A 22,475-nucleotide genomic window follows, 5' to 3' on the forward strand; every position below is an offset into this window, starting at 1 on the left:
ACGGTTCGCAATTCGGCCTTTTTCAGTAGGATTCGGATTCGGGCAAATCACTCTGCACTGCCCGAATCGGATCCTAATTTGCATATGCAAATTAGGGACGGGGAGGGAAAGCGCATGACTTTGGGTCACAAAACAAAGAAGTAAAAACATTTTCCCCTTCCCACTCTTAATTTGCATATGCAAATTAGGATTTGGTTCGGTATTCGGCCGAATCTTTAGCGAAGGATTCAGGGGTTCAGTTGAATCCAAAATAGTGGATTCGGTGCCTCCCTAGTAATTTGTGTTACATTATTTACTGAAACTTGTGTATTATAACAAATAATGTATCCCCTTCTTGTAAAGTACCTGTTATCCAGAATGCTTGGGACAGATAAGGGGCCTTTTTTGTAACTTGGATCTCCCTATATTAAGTCTGCTAAAAGAACATTTAAATATTGAATAAACCTGATATAATTGTTTTCCCACCAATAAGGATTGATTATGTATTTGTTGGGATAAATTACAATGCACTGTTTTGTTATTACAAAGAAAAAGGAAATAGGTTTTAAAATTTTTAATTATTTAATTAAAATGGAGTCTATGGCAGACGACCTTCCCATAATTCAGCTCTTTCTGGCTAACGGGTTTCCGGATAACGTATCTTATACTTTTATAAGGATATTAGACATCACCATGGATTTCCATGACCTGTTTAAAAGCACTTGGCCTTCGGGTAAACTTTTAGTTTAATATGTAACAGAATGTCCTACTCTTAGCAACTTACCAACTGGAGGAGTTTTATTCTCATAAAACCAAATACTATATTTATACTTAACCTTCTATTTGAGTATTCCATTCAAACTACCGATTGGTTAGTAGGATAAATTGGCCCCTAGAAACAAGATAGCTGCAGGAATTCAAAACTGGATAGCTGGTGAACAAACGGCTAAATAGTTAAAAAAACACAAACACACAAAATAAAGATGAATTGCAAATTGTTTTAGAACATCACTTTCTAAATCATACTAAAAGTGAATTACCTCTTCAATTTCCTCATCAGCACACACCAACATGATGCAAAATAACATTTTTAAAAAGAATGGGTCATCTGTGACCAAAACCAACCTTTGACCTGGCATACCTCATAAGACCACGTCAGTGTGGTCGAAATCAGCCAAACTGCCTGCCCTCATTGGGACATGGCCAGCTTTACCCATATTCATAACTTGAGGCAAAGAGCCCCATCGTGTGAAATTTATGGCTTTCTTGAAATTATGTATATATTTAGGAAATGCAGATCCAGATGAAAAAAGGCAACTTCTCCAGTTTTGTTTATATTACTAAGCAAGCGTGCATAGGACCAATTCTCAATTGTTACATTTCCTTTAAAATCGGTGAAAGAGTTACTCTGTGTTTTGAACAGAAAAGAATGGCAGATTCTATTTTTTTTTTTGTTTCCTTTGAAAAACAAGTCCCACAAAATCATTTTCCAATTCAAAAACTCATTAAGGCCTGTAGTGCTATTTATTAAGATTCCCTTAGTGTCATTACGCACATTATTGGCAAATTATTGTACCACTGGCAGATTCATTAGACTGAAACTTGGCCTGAAGAACAAATTTAACAAGATAACAATACTGAACCTTATTAATCCGACTTTAATCAAACGTCACCATTACCAGAAACACTCAAATCTGGCAAATTGTAATATGTTTGTACATGTTTTTACAATATAATTAAATACATGTTCAGAAGCAAGACATGCCTGAGCCTAATAAAATACATCTGCTCAGATATTGGGCAACTCTTATTTAGCTTCTTTATTAAAGTGTAGTTTGGTAAAATTCTAACGTTTAAATATTAAAATGGGAAACACGTTTTACCTTAAGAATCTCCTACTTTTTGATTAGCTAAATATCACCAACAATATTCAAAGAATTCAGCATTCCACTCATGTAACAAAAACAAAATTCCAAAATGATTGTTCATAAAGAAAACAGGGCTGTTTATAGTCCGCCCTACTGCTCAAGAACATGTAAATTAAATTCTGTATAAAACAGTTCTTTGCTGGGCCCATAAAGAAATATTTTTTCACTTTTGTATAAGATTTTCATGTTGTTACAAAATTTGAAGTGCAACAAAACCCTGCAAAAATGTTGGTTTTATGGAATGTACAAGCCCATTAGTGAAGAAGAAGAAGGAAGAGGATCGCTCCATGGTACTCGCTGGAAGAACCCCTGGCCGGTGCAGTTTTCTGCTGATAGGAGCACTGGCCTGGGGTGTCGGGTAAGTACAATCACTTGGGGTACCTAACTGTTGGCACCACAAGCAAAAAAATACTTTCCTTATCCTTTAAATTAACTGACAGAGCACAACCTTTTCCTAGCTTGGTTACCATAGATGCCAGCTGTTACTGAATAATAAATGATGCATGTAGAGTTGGCTAGTGTTGCATGGAAGCTGGATAGAACCCAGCCTCAGAAACCAAGAATGGGCACTAGAGTGCTGTTATGTTACACTGCGCCTGTCAAGTCCTGTTGCCATTAGAATGTTCTTGTCAAAAATTACAAAATTCAGCCCATAGATCAAATGACCAACAAATTTCCTTTATACTACCTTTTTGTTATTGTTTTGCCCTGTGACTGGCTAACACAGTACAACATATTTACCTGGAAATACAATGTTCTTGTCCAACTACTGTTTTTTTGCTTTTTCTGTGACTTCAATAGGATGTTCAGGTGCCTAGTATTTTTTATTGAAGTCAGTAGAATGAATGAGAGGAATTTGTTTTAAGAGGAAACTAATGGAAGGCTTTTTACCAAAGAACTTGAATGCGTCACAAATAATCTCTTACAACAGATTAACGCTTTAATTTTTGTCCTATGGTCATGGTGTTTTCCCTTCTGGTGGAAAAATCCCAGCAGAAATTCTACGCCATGTGACATTAGTCTAAAGCTCATATGTAGTAGCTTTTCTCCATCAGCGGAGAAATACTTGATACCACTTTGTGTCCGATAAATACTTGATACCACTTTGTGCCATGGAGAGATACTTGATACTGCTTTGTGTCATGGTGAGATATTTGATAGGGCTTTGTGCCATGGAGAAATACATGATACTGCTTTGTGAAATGGAGAGATACTTGATACTGCTTTGTGCCATGGTGGGATACTTGATACCGCTTTGTGCCATGGAAAAATAATTGAAACTGCTTTGTGCCATGGAAAAATACTTGATACAGCTTTGTGCCATGGAGAAATACTTGATACCGCTTTGTGCCATGGAGAAATACTTGATACAGCTTTGTGCCATGGAGAAATACTTGATACCGCTTTGTGCCATGGAGAAATACTTGATACCGCTTTGTGCCATGGAGAAATACTTGATACCGCTTTGTGCCATGGAGAAATACTTGATACCGCTTTGTGCCATGGAGAAATACTTGATACTGCTTTGTGCCAAATACTTGATACAGCTTTGTGATATGGAGAAATACTTGATACAGCTTTGCGCCATGGAGAAATACTTGATAATGCTTTGTGCCATGGAGAAATACTTGATACAGCTTTGTGCCATGGAGAAATACTTGATACCGCTCTGTGCCATGGAGAAATACTTGATACCGCTTTGTGCCATCTCTCACTGATATGAATAGAACCCTCCAATGTGCATTTTTATGATAAAACCTGTTGAATGAGGTGACAGGTGTGTTCTGACCTTGTGAATCACAGGTGGCAAGGAGAAGAACCACGTTTAATGACCAGATGAAATATGCAAATAGAGATACATTATTTGTCCCATAGGCCTTATGAATACTATGCTATTCTGCTGGACAGCTAAGCTTTACCTACAGGGTTCCTGGTGGTGAGTCACAGCATCCTTTCCTAGGCAGTAGGTTTATTTTAAAGAATTATCACTCAGTTTCAGGAAAATCATTGCAATTCAATAAATTCCATACCAAGCAGTAGGAGCTAAACAAACACAAAAAGCATTCCAATTCCATTACCAATTCCTTCTCCAGGGTTTTTTTAACAGCTTATTTCACACAACTGCATTCTCTACAGTGTCATGCTTAGAGCTGCTGTGCTGCAGTGATCTTTGACATTTGGATACAAACAGCATAAGCCATAGCCGAGGCTGCTGGGATTTTACACGTAACTAACAGGCAGATGTCTTGCTTGAGAAAAATGACAGCAAAAGGCTTGTTTTCAGTTTTACAACAAATTAGAAAACAAAGTTTGCTTTTGTACATCATGGGTTCATTTTCGTCATATTCTGCTGTCAAACTTCATTTGTTTTAAACCCATAAAATTAATTGGAATGGAATGGAATTAAAGACATAACTGACTCTGATGCATCTTCTAAATTGATTTACATATTTCTTGTTTCTTAGGCATTTAAGACTGGAGGGTTTGAAACAAGACTAGATGGCTGTTTAGATAGATCTAGATTTAAATAGGGAAATTAAACCTTGTTGTTTATTCTTGGCTTTGTATTTAAGACAGCAGCAGATTAACAAAAGGTAAATCCTGGAGGTTGTTCAGGCCCCAAATTTTCCATTCCTAGATAAAAATTGTATTTTTCTGAGGGCTTCCTTTGCTTCTATACAAAAATAATGCTCCACATAAACATACAGTAAATACTGAGTAGCTGGATAGGGGCTGGCACGTCTTTGCAACCTCATTTTTAGGCTATGTAAGGATTAAAGGAATGTGTAGGTGGAAGCAGAACATTTCAAAGGGCCAGTAACATCAAAATGTAATAATATTTCAATTGTTTGTAGATCTGCAAGCAAAATGTTCTTGGCACAAATTATTTATCTTTCATCCAATATTGTGCAATGAGCCAAAAATAACATTTGAATGCTATTATATCAAAGTGTACTAAATCCAATGCATTCTACATAGCTTATTTGTTTAGCTACTAGAGCTTGACATGTCTCCATTGCTACAAGGTGCTTATATAAACTTTATTACAACTTCTGTCTCAAACACAAACATTTTTAAAAGAGCAGGTTAAAAGTCCATTTAATGGGGTGGTTCACTTTTGAGTTAACTTTTAGTATGTTATGAAATCGCTCATTCTAAGCAACATTTCAATTCGTCTGCATTATTTAATTTATTTTTATAGTTTTTTTATTATTTGCCTTCCTCTTCTTCTGACTATTTCCAGCTTTCAAACAGGGGTAACTGACCCCATCTAAAAAAACAAATGCTCTGTAAGGCTACAAATGCATTGTTATTGCTACTTTTTATTACTTACCTTTCTACTCATGTCCTCTCCTATTCATATTTCAGCCTTTTATTCAATTCAATGCATGGTTGATAATTTGGATAATTTGGACCCTAGAAACCAGATTGCTAACTGTAGGGCTGCTGAATAAAATGCTTAATAATTCCAAAACCACAAATAATAAAGAAAAATTAAAACCAATTGCACATTTGAATGTAAAAATCTCAATAGCATTTCATTTTCTGGTATTATTGGCCTTCTGAGTGTCACCAGTCTGACCCATTGGGAGCAACAGCCAAAGCAGTACAGGTATGGGACCTGTTATCCAGAATGCTCGGGACCTGGGTTTTTTTCCGGATACGGGATCTTTTCATAATTTGAATCATTTAAATATTAAAGAAACCAAATAGGATTGTTTTGCATACAGTACGCCTTACTTATATCTTGGTTGGGATCAAGTGCATGCTACTGTTTTATTATTTCAGAGAAAAAAGTAATCAATTATAAAAATGTATTTATTCGTTTATAATGGAGTCTATGGGAGTTGGCCTTCCCGTAACTCAGAGCATTTTGGATAATGGGATTCTGGATGGGGCCCATGAGGCCCTAAATAATGAGCAATTTTAACATATACAGTATTGGTAAAAAAGGACAACCTCTGGCTTATGTTGGGGGCCCTAAAATGAATTTGCTGTGGGGCCCAGTAACATCTAGTTCCACCACTGTTAAGAGCCCAGCAGTTTTCCATCCACTTTGACTAAAACAAGTAATGTTACATTTTGGTAGACACTACGAAATTCATGGCTATGCTAGGCCAGTATTCTATGTGCTCTGGTGTTCTCAAGCCCATAGCTAGACACAAAGAATACATTCTTCCACACTAGTCATTACTTTATTGCTGCACAGTGGCTTCTAAGAGCAGGAAATGGAAATTACGGACTAATTGGGAGAGATACACTTACCCATTATCTAAGCAAGAGAATCTTTAAGCTCAGCACAGCTTTATTACAGCGAGGTCATGCTTCTAAGGTGAAAAAAGTTCTTTACATCCACACAGTAGATGCATTTAGAGACCAGAGGAGGTTGTCTGCAAAAATACTACTGCTAACAGGGCTATGCAAACTATTGGAAAATGCCCATGGTAGAAATACATTACAGAAAGAGAACTAATCCTTTGAAGCAAAGATCACCTTTATTTTTCATTTAAATTTGTACGCCATTCCTTTCTAACATGAATTAGGGAGGATTTTAAACAGCTTAAAGTGGCATTTTAGAGAGACTATGGTGGCTCAAAGGCATGTTCAGATTATTTGAGCAATTCAAAATATTTACAAAATTTGCCCTGATTCAACTGAATTCATGAATAAAAAACATAGTAATTTTCTCAGTATATCCATGTAAGGAGCACTCACTGGCGCATCCTTCCTTGCCAGCGTCCTCTCCAAGATGGCGGCGCCCAGGGGGAACCACGTGGGTGTCTGACGCCAGCGATTCAAACCAGGCGCAGTGTCATGACACCGCCGTTAAAACGCAGCATCAACGTACAACGTCAGCACGTTTTGCAGTGAAAACTCACCTATAAAAGGACGCCAGAGTGCTGCAGTCATTGCCCGATTATAGGTTCAACTCTATAGTGTTCCTGGATGTGTTATTCTACTATTTGTAATTCCTGATCTTGACTTCGGCTTGTATCCTAACTAAGAACCTTTGCTGCCTGAACTGACCTTTTGCCTGGATTTGACTACTCTTCTTCTTAATCCCTTGTTACCACAAACTGTGTTTTGGAGCCTACAGCTTCCCCCTTGGTCCGCAACTCTAAACGGAGCCTTCCGGCCCTGACAATCCAATGGCAAAAACTGTTCAGCTTTTCTTTAATATCGAATCTACTATCCTACAGGACAATAAACTGGTGTTTTACAGATATAAGTCTAAATAGATATTTTCCCATCTTATTCCTGACTGATTTATGACTTCTATCTCGATATACACTTATAAGATCCATTATCCAGAATGCTCGGGACCTGGGGTATTTCCGTAATTTGGATCACCAGATCTTATAACTGCTAAAAAATCATTTAAACATTAAACCCAGTAGGATTGTTTTAATTATATCTTATGTAGAGAGTAGTAGAGACAGGCACTCGCAGATTAAACTGCAATCTGTTTATTCACACAACATGTTTCTTATAAAAACCCTTTTTCATCAATTGAAAAGGGTTTTTTGGGCGAAACATAAAAACCCTTTTTCATCACTTCCATCACTTGGGCGAAACATGTCGTGTGAATAAACGGATGGCAGTTTAATCTGTAAGTGCCTGTTTCTACTATTCTCTACATGATACATAAGCATTTATTGGACAAAGGCAGAGTAACAGATGAGCTCAAGGCATACTGTACTTGGAACCAGTAACTCATTAAAGTATAATTAGATCTTAGGATCAGGTACAAGGTACTGTTTTTTTTTTTTAATTACAGAGAAAAAAGGAAATCGTGTTTACAAATTTAAATTATTTGGTTAAAATTGAGTCTACGAGAGATGGCCTTCATGTAATTCTGAGCTTTCTGGTTAATGTTGCATCAGCTAGGCTGGTTTTCTGATCAGGTAAATAAATTCTGATGGGACTGTACCATACAGTGATCTTATTTTAATTAGGGATGCATCAAATCTACTGTTCGGCTGAATCCCGAATCCTTTGTGAAAGATTTGACCGAACCACATGCAAACTCGATTTTGCATATGTAAATTAGGGGGAAAGAGAACCAAACATGCAGCACATGGCTTAAAATGTTGGACTTTCTTGATTGTGTGACGAAAATCCATGTAATTTTGTGGATTCGGTTCGGCCAGGCACTTGGATTCGGACAAATCCTTCTAAAAAGGACAAATCTATGACGAATCCTGAACCAAATCCTGGATTTGGTGCATCCTTAAATTTAATAAGCTTGTTCTGGAGCCCCACAAACAGACTGATTGTCATAATTTGTTTGTAAAGGAGCAAACTGGTTTAACTGAATGTGGCAATCTTCCTGGACTGTTTTGTAAATATAGGAATAGATATGTAGGACGAAAATCTTGACCCCAAAAGCAAAGAAACAACAATTACTCTAGTTCAGGTCAATAAAATAAACCTTTGTAAATAAGTTTTGGACTGATTATAAACAAATCCCATCAAAGACTAAATCATGGTCACAGCACATTTCTCAATGTATAACTTCCAGAATGACATTCAGAGCACTGGTGTTGGCAGTCTGGAGGAGAATATTTAAGAATGTCCGCCTCTGCTTTAAACATATTGCGCAACACGTAGAATGAATGGAAAAATATTGCAAGAATCATATTTAAGCAACCCTCTCCCATATAATAACAGGATACAGCTGAATAAGGAACACCTATTAAGCAACATTAACTAATCAAACCAGTCTTAACAAGCATTTAACAACCCACACAAATCAACCCACAGATCGACTCACAGCTGTTCCAGTATTTTAAACAGAACAGATTCATGTCCCAGATATTTGAATTAGTATTCAGAAATAGTAGACAGCAGAGTACATTTGTGCAAATGCTATTTTACAGACAGCACAAACAAGTGAACATATGGGTTATGTACTGGGGCTACCAAAAAAGCTTCCAATTGGGCAGTAACACTTTTTTGCACACTGGGTGCATTGTTCACTAGCATATTCCAGCAGGATACTGGTGTTTTTCAGCCCAAAAATTCTGACTGTACACAAATGATCAAATCCACAGGACTGAGCACATTCAAATGCCCAAGTGTAAGTTTCATGAGAGTGATTACAACTGAAGTGCAACTCCTTTCCTAGAATGGTGCAAAAAATGTTCCAAAAACAGCATTTTGACATAAAGTGGCTTTGGGATATCGGATGCCATGCTAGTATCAGAAATGGAATCCTACCTCCGTAATGCACAGGAATCTCAATCTTTGGACCAATGACATAATGTCCCTCTTCTAAACTGTGAGCAGTGATGGTTGTCCACTGCCGACAGGAGTGAATCAAGAGACAGTCATTCTCCCGTAGGCCTTCAATGTTTTCTCCTGCTGAAGAAAAAAAAACAGCATTAATAGATCTTGCTAATAGATCTTGCTAATAGATCTTTAGCCACAGTAACACATGTACAATATTAAGAGAAAAAAACCTTTCAAAATTCTTAAATTATCATTTGTCCCTTTTTTAGTGCTTTTTTAAAAAAAAAAGTAGGAAAAAAAAATATTTGCAAAGACCAAGATGGAACCTGAGAAGATTTCAAGTAAGGAACCTAGTCTTAAAGTGTAGCATTTATTAATCATTCCATGACTATCCATTTTCCTTTGGGACTTTGCAGTATATACATCTGTATATTTCATGATACAAGGGAGAACTAAACTAAATCAATCCTATCCTTGCACATGTGCAACATTAACCGCTTCTGCTCTCTCTCAAACATTACAATTTTCAGTAGACTCCAACTGTCAATGCCTGGGAATGCCATAAATGGTGCATAAGCAACAGAGATTCACAAAAAGTCTTACACAAATCTGGTTTTATCACCAACACATTAGAGAGATATCGCTGCTGGAAAGTATTTGTGAACCCTTATTTATAAAAATGTGGTCTGACTGGCTAGGTCATAATAATTTAAAAACACATATATACGTATAACTTCAGGTGTTTCAATAAATGAGGTGAGATTGGAGTTCCTGGTTCAATTTATCCTGACCTAGAAAAAAACGTATACAAAAATATTACAAAGTTTTCTTTTCTAGAATTGTAGAGACATATAAAGTTGAGTTCATCAATCCAGAGTAAGAAAAACTGGACAAAATTCAGTACGGTTACAACTATCCCACCTATAAAGGGCATACTAGAAAGATCATGTGTTCAAGTGCTCAGCATGCATTGAAAAGTAAAAAGAATACAACACTGTTTATAAGTCCTCTATAGGAAACATAATGAACAAGTAAAAATACTAATAGAAAATAGAAATAATAAAAAGGAACATGTAAAGCAGGGCTGTCCAACTGGCGGACCACAACCCCCTTGTGTGGCCCCCACCTACCTGCTGTGTTTGCTTACCATGTGTATAATTTAAATGGTATCTCTACAGAGATTAACTGGCCCCTGCATTGTTTAAACCTCAAATTCAAACTAATCCCCTGTATTGTTCACACCTGTGATCTCCCTGCATTGTTCACACCCCTAAAATCCTGTACTGTTCACACCTGAGACCCAGTCTGAAACTACCCACATTGTTCACCTGTTCACCTTACATACAAAATGCTAATGGGGCACCAGCATTGTGTATGTAGTACATCTACATCTCTGTAGTAGGTCCGGATAGGTTTCCCTGTCTTCAGCTCTGATCTGCCTTCCGTGTGCCCTGCTCTGCCTGCGTGTGCCCTGCCTGCGTGTGCCCTGCTCTGCCTGCGTGTGCCCTGCTCTGCCTGCGTGTGCCCTGCTCTGCCTGCGTGTGCCCTGCTCTGCCTGCGTGTGCCCTGCTCTGCCTGCGTGTGCCCTGCTCTGCCTGCGTGTGCCCTGCTCTGCCTGCGTGTGCCCTGCTCTGCCTGTGTGTGACATACTCTGTCTGCATGTGCCCTGCTCTGCCTGTGGAACATAAGCCTCGTATTTATTCTGGGGGTTTGTTAGCATTTGAAAATAAATGATTGTTAGGGACACCTAAGGTGTTTAATCGTGTGCTGAGGGTGCTGTGTTATCCATGGGGGAGGCATATGGATTTAAGGGTATGTCTAAATATGACAACTTTTTTCATATATGATTGAGAAGTGATATCCCTGCAGTGAGCACCAACCATTTGGTTTTTTGGTGTGTTACCACAATTAATGTGGACATGATCTTGTGGTAACATGGGTGTGGTTTAAAGTGGGTGTGGTTTAAAAACAGGGAGTGGTCAACACTGGCCTCCACTATGTAGGCCCTCGGTACCACAGAAGTTGGACAGCACCTGGATATTCCACAATGTTTCTGGAATGATGGCAGAAATGTGCAATACTACATTTGGAGGAAAAAAAAGCACTACACCCAACACCAAAACTTCATGACAAAGAGAACATCATGACTTGGGGACACTTTGTGGTCTCAGGGCTTAGACTGTTTGCAATCATAGGTACAATGAATTTAAAATTGTAACAAGAAATACAGGACACAGGGCAATGTTAATGGAGTCTGTCTCATGATGCTTAAAAGAAGCTGGTTATGAAACATAAAAATATCTCAAAATACAGGAGTAATTTGATATCAAAATGGATTTTAAACAGAACAACATTTGGGTTTCGGAGCCCAGCCGTCAATCCTCCTTACCTTCTAAGGCGGAATTGTGCACAATGCATCTACTGACACAAGAAGACCATAGAGCTACCACCCCCCAAGAAAGGTGGTAGCACCAGAGTTCCCACAGTAGCCTGTATTAAGTGATGTAGCAAACTTGCGTCCTAAGGATTGCGTGCCAATGCATTTTAATGTGCGTGCACTGGAAATTACATCCAAACACCAAATCTCAAATTTGGTGTTTCAAATTTTAATCTATGATAGTATTTGTTATAGTCTAATATAAACTATGGTTATCACACCTCCATTAAGGTGTCGTACCAACTGCTTATGCTTTTTAATACAAAGGACTTGGTTATGTTTTGTCTGAACCAATTCAGTTGATCTCACTTGTTGTATGCAACAAATATATTCAATTGCTCATTAAGAAACTATCCATTCACTACTGCCTACTGTTCCCAGGTATTTCATTTGTATGTACTTTTTTTATTTTGACATTTCTTAATGGTGTTCAGTGTAAGAGGAATTTTACATTGCAGGAAGAGAGTTCAACACAAAATCTTTGAACACTACAGACAGCACATTTAAGAAAAAGAATTGTCCAAATTGCTAGCATTTATTAAAAGCAAAGTAATTCGCAGGGTACCACAGGAGAATAATTAAGTAGACTTCCGTGACTAATTGCAGCTAGCTCTGAGCATACGCTGCTTCTGTGCCAGTCAGCGTAATACCGCGGTTTCCAGGCCCTACCTCCATTTCATTCTAACAGTGCAAAGCAAAGAGATCCGTTTCACATAACCTCGCAGGAGCCCAAGGTGGATCAATAAGCAGATGAATCATTCTTGCTAGTGATACTTCCAGAAAATGCTGCCTGGTGACGGGGCGTAAGAAAGCTTAAAAATATGACATTCAAGGGACGCTACAGACACAGAGCTAATTAACAAAGCAACAATAAAAAATACACATAGTTCACCTAATTATTTATGCCACCAGGGCAGCGTTATTTTACCAGAATACATTTTAGTACAGGTATAGGAGCCATTATCGAGAAAGCTCTGAATTAGGGGAAGGCCATATCCCATAGACTCCATTTTAGTCATATCATTCAAATTTAAAAAAATGATTTCATTTTTCACTGCAATAATAAATCAATCCATACACACAGATAACTTGAATCCTATGGGCAGAAGGAGGTACTATGGAATAAACTTAATTGTGCAACTACAGTAAAAAATTGTTGCCAATATAAAAAATTACGAATATATCTTTTACCAACACTATTAACAAAAGAGCTCTGAAACGAGTAACAACTGGATAGAGGGTACAGGTACTATTATCATGATATATTACATAACTGCTGTACCACCTTCTAACATTTATACGTTAACAAAATGGAATTTGACACTTGCTGATATGCCTTTGGCCATGTCAAGGTAAGCCATTAACTGTAAGTAACAATTGTTTGTGCTTAGCAATGATGGTTAAAACATAACCAAATTAAAGCAAGCATAAAGGGCGGTGGGTACTAGATCATTAACTGCTCATTTACAATATAACTAACCTCTTCACTTTTCTGAGGAAAATACACAACTTTATAGATTTTTTTTTTCTGCTACTGTTTTGAGTTAAATATTTCACATTATCCTATATGGTAGAAATATCTTTGCATATTGACCACAGGAATACAGTCAAGCATTTCCAACAACTTACATATAGCATTATACACACTGAAGTATCCAGTTAGGTACTGAGCAAACATCTACAGGTCAATATTGTTAGCAAGGACTCGCTAAATTAATAGTACCAAATGCATAAGTTCCAGTGGCATGGTGTTTGGTCAAGCTTGCTTTAACTTTTGCCATACGGTATATTTTCCTTGCTCAACATTCAGTTTTACGAGTTTTGCCCAAGTTCTGGTTCTGGCCCAAATTGCAAGTGGTATGCTTATTCCTATTCGTGGTGAGCTGCCAGCGATGCTACTACAGTTATGGGACCCGTTATCCGGAAAGCTCCAAATTATGACAAGGCCTTCTCCCTTAGACTCCATTTAAACCTTTTTTTTTTATTTTTTATTATTTTCTCTCTGTAATAATAAAACAGTACCTTGTACTTCATCCCAACTAGGATATAATTAATCCTTATTGGGGCAAAATCAGGTTCAAACTATTCTTATACTGTATTTACATAAACATGTTGACAGTAAAAACAGAAAACATGATGGCCTGAAATAACTTATGCGTTGAATCAATATTTACCATAGACTAAAAGTAAAAAAAGGAAAGTAACAACACAAAGAAATATTAAGTGAGATTGTAGGAGGAAAACAGCTCCCCTATATCCTCTGTCAGGATCTTAATAAAGGTTCTGGCTCTTAGTAAGGCAAGTGTTACTTGTGTTACATGTGACTGCAAATACTATAGAAGTCAGCAAAACATGTGTCTGAGCTATTGAACCCTCTCTAGAGTCAAACCATCAATTACATCTCCTGTTTCTTACTCCATTCCTTCTCAGAAGCAAGAGAAAATCAATGACTTGCCCTTGTCTGTGACCTTTAATAAGCCATACTGAAACAAACCACCAGTAATTCTTTAAAGTAGACATAACATTCATATGTTTTTCTACACAGAGAACCTTATATATCTGCACATTTATATTACTGGGAGCAGCCATTGTTGCTCATAGGGCAATGGTACATGAACAATTCTGGACTTTTTTCCGGTGATCATTTAGTAGGCCCACTGATATATGACAAAGCACCTGCAATCTCTGCCCTCAAATTCATTTCTTTTTTTTATTCATAAATGAAGAGAAATTGACTATTTCAGGAACATTACCGCCCAACAGTGAAGTTACTAAATGTTGGGTTAAATACCCAATGCTCCATTATCCAAACTCTCCCATGAAACAGTTGGCCTTGGCCTTTGGTGTGCAACATATTATAGTAAATTGTTAATTTTGAGCTAATTATCGCACAAACACGGGCAAACTTTTGACCGCCAATGAATTCCTTTAACTCATTGGTGGTCAGTATAACCAAAAATGCCAACGCTATTAAGCAGCAGCACTTGCTGAAATATTGTAATCACATGTAATGTTAGAGCCTACACAATAATCACTGTCAGTGTGACAAAAGGTACAGTGTAGAACTTTGTATTCCAATGAGGAAAATAGCCTTTTAGAGCCATTTTGCTGTTTAGTTTCTTTTGTGTTTTAAATAACTGAAACTACTTTGCAGGGAAAGCGATTATGTTGTTAAAAAAAACCCTGGAGTGGCGCAGACATACAGTTAAATGTTATATTGTAAAGTGCCAAGGAAACAGCATTGCAATGCTTAGAGAAACATACAAGATTATGGTGTTCCAATTCAAGCTTGCAAGCTCTTATCATCATCAGTCCCACCGGGAACAAGTACACGGAGATCCAGCCTTTGCCACGAGCACAGATATCTATTTTTTCCCATAGTGATGATTATGTATCATTTAGGTAACTAATTAAAGCGGAAGTGTTTCGCTGTGATATATTTAACAGCAAAGCCACTAATGCAGCACTAAAATAGATGCAGAAAGCCAGCCAGAGAGCCAAGCACTGAATAACAGAAACCATAGGGCTGAGCCCACAGATTGAGGGACATTTAAAATCATTACTTGAGTTTGTACTTGCTAAACATTTAAAATTTTTACAGTCTTATTGGCCAAAATATCAGGCCACTATTAAAACTCGAAACATTCACGCTCTCTGTACCAATGAGCAACTGAGTATACAGCTCTTTAAGATTCTGCTTTTCAGTAACTATACAATGTTCCAAGTCTAATTTATTGAAATTTTAGTAGCATTAGTCATTGCTACAGGCAGACATCAAGAGTTGATTAAAATGATGACTCTCCAGTTTCAACCTCTTTTGTACATTGTCCACGTGTCTGCGTGGGTTTTCTCCGGATACTCAGATTTCCTCCCACACCAAAACATACAGGCAGAACTGTCTCCTGCTAAACTTGACCAGAAACTGTGTAAATGTGTTAGGAACTTAAATTGGACGCACCATAGACAAAGATGAATGATGTATCATCTCTGTAAAACACTGCGGAATGTGTCAATGCTAAAGAAACTATACAATTAGTAGGCAAATACTAACAGGAGACAGGATGGAGAGGAGTATCTTGGATAAAGAGGGCGAAGAGGTTTTAATAAGTTAAAAAACATGACTTTAAAATGTAATTCATTTCTCTACAAATGTCTTAAGATGTTGTACCATGTTACCCATTGAAAAAATGCAGAAAATTTAATCACCAAACTTGACATTTTCTACAAATGTCCAAATTCAGAAAGGAAAATCTGGACTAGGTGCTGAAAGGTGCTTCCTCTAAAGTGCACAGTGAAAGTTTAAGGGTTGGGGCAGACTGGCAGATTCAGGGAGATTTAGTCGCCTGGCGACTAATCACATCTTTTGCAGGGCGACAATCTCCCTGAACTGCTTTCCGTCTGCTTGAATGAAGAATCGCCTGCGCTAATGCACTCGCACCATTTCGATTTCCGAAGTCGCCCGAAGCTGCCTCGCGACTTCAAAAAATTTAAGCGCCGCGAGTGCATTAGCACAGGCGAATGCTTCATTCCTGCAGACGGAAAGCAGATGGAAGGCAGTTCGGGGAGATTGTCGCCCCCCAGAAGAGGCGATTAATCACCAGGCAACTAAATCTCCCCAAATCTGCCCATCTGCCCCAACCCTTAGAAAGGTTGGGGCAGATGGCACATTTGCACTGAGGAGTAAGGATTTGGATGTGTGATACCAGCAGTGTGCTACCAAACCACAGAGCAAAGTCATATTCCAATGCTCAAAGTGGAAGCAGGTATCCGCTTCGATAAACATGTCAATTTATTGAAAACATTCTTGACATTCAGGAAAATTGACTGGTCATTCTTCTGTATTTCAGAGTTTGATTCATAATAAAGCTAAATGTTACTTCTGCACCACGGAAGGTACACCTTTAAACTATTATGGGCAGCCCTTTAGCACTAAACTTTTATTACACCTTACATAATATATTTATACTAAAGGGGGTAGCACATGCTAAATTTAAGTACATGTATGGGATCCATTATCGGGAAACCCGTTATCCAAAAAGCTCAGAATAATAGAAAGGCTGTCTCCCATAGTCTCCATTTTATCCAATTTTTTTTTTTAAATAATTTTCTTTTTCTCTGTAATAATAAAACTGTACTTTGTACCGTACTTGATCCAAGCTAAGATATAATTAATCCTTATTGGAAGCAAACCCAGCCTACTGGGTTTATTTAATGTTTACATGATTTTCTAGTAGACTTATGAAGTTCCAAATTACAGAAAGATCTGGATAACAGGTCCCATTTCTGCATGATGAAGATGGCAGTATTCAGGATTTTCCTTTTGCGGTTTTTGAAATATAATAATTTTCTACTGTATAAGGCACTTCTTTGCCTTTTTACCTATGCACATAATTAAAGGAACTGTTAGATCCAGTGTGAAATCATTTTTCTATGGGGTTTGACAGGGAAAAGTTAAAAAGCTCTACAAGTAAACAAGCAAGGGTAATTACAAATTTGCATTCTCCTGCATTTTTGTGCAATTCTGCAATTCAAATGTGTTATATGTAGCAATTGCCTTTTTGTCAGCAAAATTGTATCATCAGGTGCTTATGAGGAGTGGATATTCTTACAACAAAGCACCATGTGTTTACTATGTAGTACATATAGATCTGTTTGGTTATTTATTTGCCTGCAAATAATAGATAGGTCCATTATCTGGATACCCATTATCCAGAATGTTCTGGATTACAGTAAAGCCATCTCCCAAAAGCTCCATTTTAATCAAGTAATTCATATTTTGAAAAACTATTTCCCTTTTCACTGTAGTAATAAAACAGTGATCTTGGGCTATAATTCATCCTTATTGGAAGCAAAACAATCCTTTTGGGATTATTGAATGTTTAAATTATTTTTTTTTGTAGGCTTAAGGTATGATTTGACCCACCTTTATCTCCAATTAAGAAATGTTTTTGTGGTCCAGACTCTAGAGGAGGAGGTTGAGAAAAATTCACTTACATGAAGCATTTTGCACATAGTTTGAAGAAAAACTCCAAGTGGAATGAGTAATTCTTCCCGTAAAATATACAGTAGAAGGAATATTAATAAAACAGTCCCTAGCAACACATTTATTTTGGTAAATATAAAGAACATTTAGTGGAGTCAAAAATATGGCTTTGTATCTAATGCTAGCTATAGACCTTACACCACTTCTTGTATGTGCCTGTATATATATGTGTTGTGTGTGTGTTGTGTGTGTGTTGTGTGTGTGTGTTGTGTGTGTGTTGTGTGTGTGTTGTGTGTGTGTGTGTTGTGTGTGTGTTGTGTGTGTGTTGTGTGTGTGTTGCAGAGGGGATTTGTGGCAGAACGATGACCATCCCAAAGTGACTTCAAGTGAAAAAAGAACGCTGATTGCAGCACAATTAACTGACCACATAAATCTATTTTAAATTCAGTCAATATCACAAGAATATAATTACCAACCTACATACTTCCAGTAATAAAGTCAATACAATTGCTTCAGCAAGTGGCATGGTTAAGAAACCATAGCCACACAACAATAGCTTGTTTCATAGGCTGTCTACTTGAAGGAACAATAACACCGAAAATAAAAAAAGAGTTTTAAAGTAATTCAAATATAAGGTATGAATTTGCTTTAGAAAGACTACTATATAAATAGGCTGCTGTGGAGCCAAGGGGACAGCCATTCTAGTTAAAAAAAGAAGAAAGGGCACAGGCTACTTAATAGAGAACAGATAAGCTCTGTAATAGAATACAATGGGATTCTACAGAGTGCGTCTGTTATCTTCTGCATAACATGCGCTTTGAATGGCTGCCCCCATGGCTACAGTGCAGCTTGTTTATATAAACTATAGTAGTGTTTCAAAAGCAAACACACCAGGTGTACCAGTGCAGGGAAACAGTACATTATATTTTAACAATTCAATTTTTTTGTGTTAATGTTCCTTTACGTTATCAGGATAAAGGGGAAGAAAATGGAACATCAACACAAAAAAGTGGAATTGTTATGTTAAAATCCTTTACGTTATCAGAATAAAGAGGAAGTAAATGGAACATTTCAACATATATAATTTTTTTAGCTCAGCTATGACAGCTGCCCCTTGTAAAGGTTTGGAGGCAATCAATCAGAGATCTGGCTAACTTAAAGGCTCTGAGACCAGGAAGGCAAGCGTGCCATTTAAAAATGAAAACATTTGCAGCATTTTGGAACAAGTGAGCAACCACTACACCTTTATAACCATTAACAGTACATTAAACCTGGTCATTCATATTTCTCACATTATTCAGAAAATGTTAATGGAAATTAACAACTATGATTGTGATGGAATTTGTGGATATTCAGCATACAAATGACGCAGACTTTGTAATGCCGTAACATGTGCAAAGTTTGCTCCAAATCTCGCAAACCACAGCAATCAATCCAATTTTTGTTTTCAAACAGCTGATCACAAAATTTTTCCTGTTGATGTTTCTGAATGTTTTTATAAAATGACAGGCTTTAATTTATAGTACATTATGTAGAGTTTCACCTTGGAAAAATATAAACTGGCCAAAGGAGTAAAGCTCTGTCTTCTAGGGGTGACACCACTACCGTGCCGACACGCTCACTTGTCTAGAACTGAAGCAGAAGGATGCAGACTGTGAGCCACACTGACAAGATACATCAAAGATATGTTTGTTTGTATTTTTAAGTGACTGTCGCCACTGCTATTACAAGCATAGGTATGGACCGGTTATCCAGAATACTTGGGACCTGGGGTTTTCCATATAACAGATCTCTCTGTAAGTCTACTTAGAAAATCATATAAACATTAAATAAACCCAATAGGCTGGGTTTGCCTCCAATAATGATTAATTCTCTCTTAGTTAGGATCAAGTACAAGGTACTGTTTTATTATTACAGAGAAAGGGGGAATACTCTTTGGATAAAAATTTTGTATCATTTGGATAAAATGGGAGTCTATTCAGAGCTTTCTGGATAACGGGTTTCCATAAAACGGATCCTATACCTGTATATGTCATTCCTGATACATAATTTACATTTAGAAAAAAATTTTCCAGACTCATCTGGCTTGATCAACCTCTTGCAATCTCTCTTTATGAATTGTCATTATACAAGTCTGGGGTTTGTGCCTGCATAATTTCTTTGTGATAAAGTTAAAATCAAGTGTTCCTGCATCACATCTTATTATTTCCCTGCATACAAATTTAAATAGATTATACTACATTGTATGTCTAGTTCCAAGCCTGCTGTCTGCTAAAGGCTCAGGCTGATATAATAAATAAATACCATCACTTATTCCACTGCTGACAGTGTTTAATGAGGTTCTGGGGTACAACTTAATGCATCTTGTAACATATGATCTAAGGGGGGAACTGACAGGCCTATTTAAAAATCAATGGGCTAATGTACAGAGCTGGAGGTGCAAGTATTTAGAGAAAAGAAAATAGAGGATGGTGAAATAGAAACCAACGATTGTGTGCTTGGGCTTCCCTGTCATTAGGAAATGTGAAACATCCAGCTCTGTACAGACAAGTGCAACTTCATTATTTATGGTTATGCTTATTATCAGTCAGACCAGGATGCTGGAATGTTAAGTAGCTGCATTCTACTATTGCTGCAACAAATCAATAACAGGCAAAGAATTTTCGAGTGGACCAACGAAATTAATCTGAAGGTGTAAGCTGTAAATCCCTAACAAGCGTCTTACAATTGAGGGGACCTTTATTCATTTAGAAAGGTCTTAAGGCCAGAAGGGTTTTAGAAACCAACAACGTTTAGGAATAAAATTCTCTGGGAAAAATGAAAACTGAGAAAGAACCGTTTGTTAAAAGCTTATGAGAAGCTTAAAGATAAAACAAGACTAAAGGTGGCCATACACGGATAGATCCGCTCGTTTGGCGATGTCGCCAAACGAGCGGATCTCCCTCCGATATGCCCACCTTGAGGTGGGCAATATCGGGCTGATCCGATCGTGGGCCCTAGGGCCCAACGATCGGATCCTTCACGTTCGCAAACGGGCGGATCGCGGGACCGCATCAACGAACAGATGCGGCCGCGATCCGACGGGATTTTTAACCCCATCCGATAGAGATCTGGCCGACTTTTGGCCAGATCTCGATCGGGGAAGCCCGTCGGGGGCCCCCATACTCTGTCTATCGGCAGCTTTTATCGGCCCGTGTATGGCCACCTTAATATGGTGCTTAGTGCTTCTAAACCTTCAGTAAGTTGGAGAAATCCAATGTGAATAAAACTGGATACAGATCAATAATCATCCTAAACGGGACAAACAATGGGTCAGAATCAGAGCAATGGAAAATTCTTTTGCTAAACTGCCTCTCAATAAACCCCCACATTTCTAGACCCCATTTAGTATTAATCCCTGGAAGAGGGCTGTTGCCTGCTTGTCTCTATGAAATTGTGCAGCTCCCTAGCTTTCTAACTACTCCAAACTCCAGCAATGCCACTTCCCTTTGCTTTTCATTTGAATAAATCATTCTTTATTGATGGCTGAGTCAGTGTCCCTCTGTAATAATACAATGCTCTGTAACCTGCACAAGCCCATGCTGGTACCAAAACTAGACAGAATTTAGATATAGCTTTATTAGGTTTTAAAAAACATATCTAAACTGAGCCACAACATTGATGTTACAAATAACATGACATCTATTTTCAGTAGGCTGTAGACTAGACAGGTAATTGATTTCCAGTTCAGTTGAAACGTGGTTACTCAATAGCAGCTCTAGGTCACTTTTGTCAATCACCTTCTACAACACTGCAGGTGCATAGCCTGATACTTCCTCCTAAGTGCCTTTATATAGCTTCAAATTTAAAGATAAGCTCCGTCATACCAAATGCAGTTATCCTAGCTACTCCATCATGCTACACACTGGAAAAGATTAAGTCATGGACTTTATTTAAAGGGCCACATACTCTCAGATGTTCCTGCTGAACTGTGCTTTGCAAGAACACCTATGAGGTCATAGTCCTATTCTATCAGTACATGCTATGAGACACTGCAGCAGCTATGTTTGTGGAAAACCATTCCTTCTCCCAACACCTTAACCTATGGAACTAAGCAAGGAACAATCAAACTAGGTAAGTGGTGTTGAGAGCCCCATTGTTATTGTTTATTGTCAACGAGGTTGTTCACCATCTTTACGTCACCTTCCGTCGCACAGTCAATGTAATTTAAAGCACATATGCAATGTATACAAATGAACAGTTTTCAAAGAGATCTTCCACTACAAAGTTCCCTATTTGTTCACTGCCCGGTCCAGTTCTATACTGTTTCGGGGGATATCAACCCCTTCAAGACTTCAGTACAGCTGGGTGCAAAGTTTCCTCGTACAACGTTCTGATCATGCCTAGATTTCCACCTGTCTGTAATCTGATCTGCTCACGAATCATCCCCTTTGAGAACATGCTATCACCACACAACGTGACCCACTTGAATTGACTTGTCTAAGATATGCTCCACCTACGCAGCTTATTCCAGGGATGGCTAATAACTGTAGGGACCCAATATTCATATGGTTATACTTCCATGATGTCACCTTTTTATTGGGTTTGCGGCAGATAAATATCCAAATAGTATTGAAGTATGGTGCATGCTGGTGGACACCACCTTTAACCTATGAACCTATGGATCTCCATGCTGTTTAGGTAGGGTCTCTATGATCACCCTAAGGGTAGAACTACACGAGCGTCTTCAATGCGATTCTGGCGAATCCGACACGCTGCGTCAAAACGCAGGCGTCAAGTCGGATGCGACGGAAAATAAGGTAAGCAATAGCAATGTATGATGGTGTCGCAGCATTCATCAGACACGACGCAACTGTCGGATGCAGACGCTGCATCTGCATCCGACAGTCTTTACTTGTCGGATGAACACTGCAAA

The 22,475-nt window shown here is 38.0% G+C and overlaps 1 protein-coding gene across 2 annotated transcripts in view; it reads right to left on the reverse strand.

Moving 5' to 3' along the window:
* garem1.L (GRB2 associated regulator of MAPK1 subtype 1 L homeolog) overlaps positions 1-22,475 on the reverse strand; it is a 68,811-nt gene that overhangs the window by 40,693 nt on the left and 5,643 nt on the right. The window contains exon 2 of one of the 2 annotated variants that reach the window (XM_018267965.2): positions 9,129-9,269. In XM_018267965.2, coding sequence (XP_018123454.1) covers positions 9,129-9,269 — 141 coding nt within the window. Of the gene's footprint in view, positions 1-9,128; positions 9,273-22,475 lie in introns of both variants that reach the window. The other variant, XM_018267964.2, reaches the window with a different exon arrangement.

The sequence above is a fragment of the Xenopus laevis genome, chromosome 6L, assembly GCF_017654675.1.
Source record: "Xenopus laevis strain J_2021 chromosome 6L, Xenopus_laevis_v10.1, whole genome shotgun sequence".
NCBI lineage: Eukaryota > Metazoa > Chordata > Amphibia > Anura > Pipidae > Xenopus > Xenopus laevis.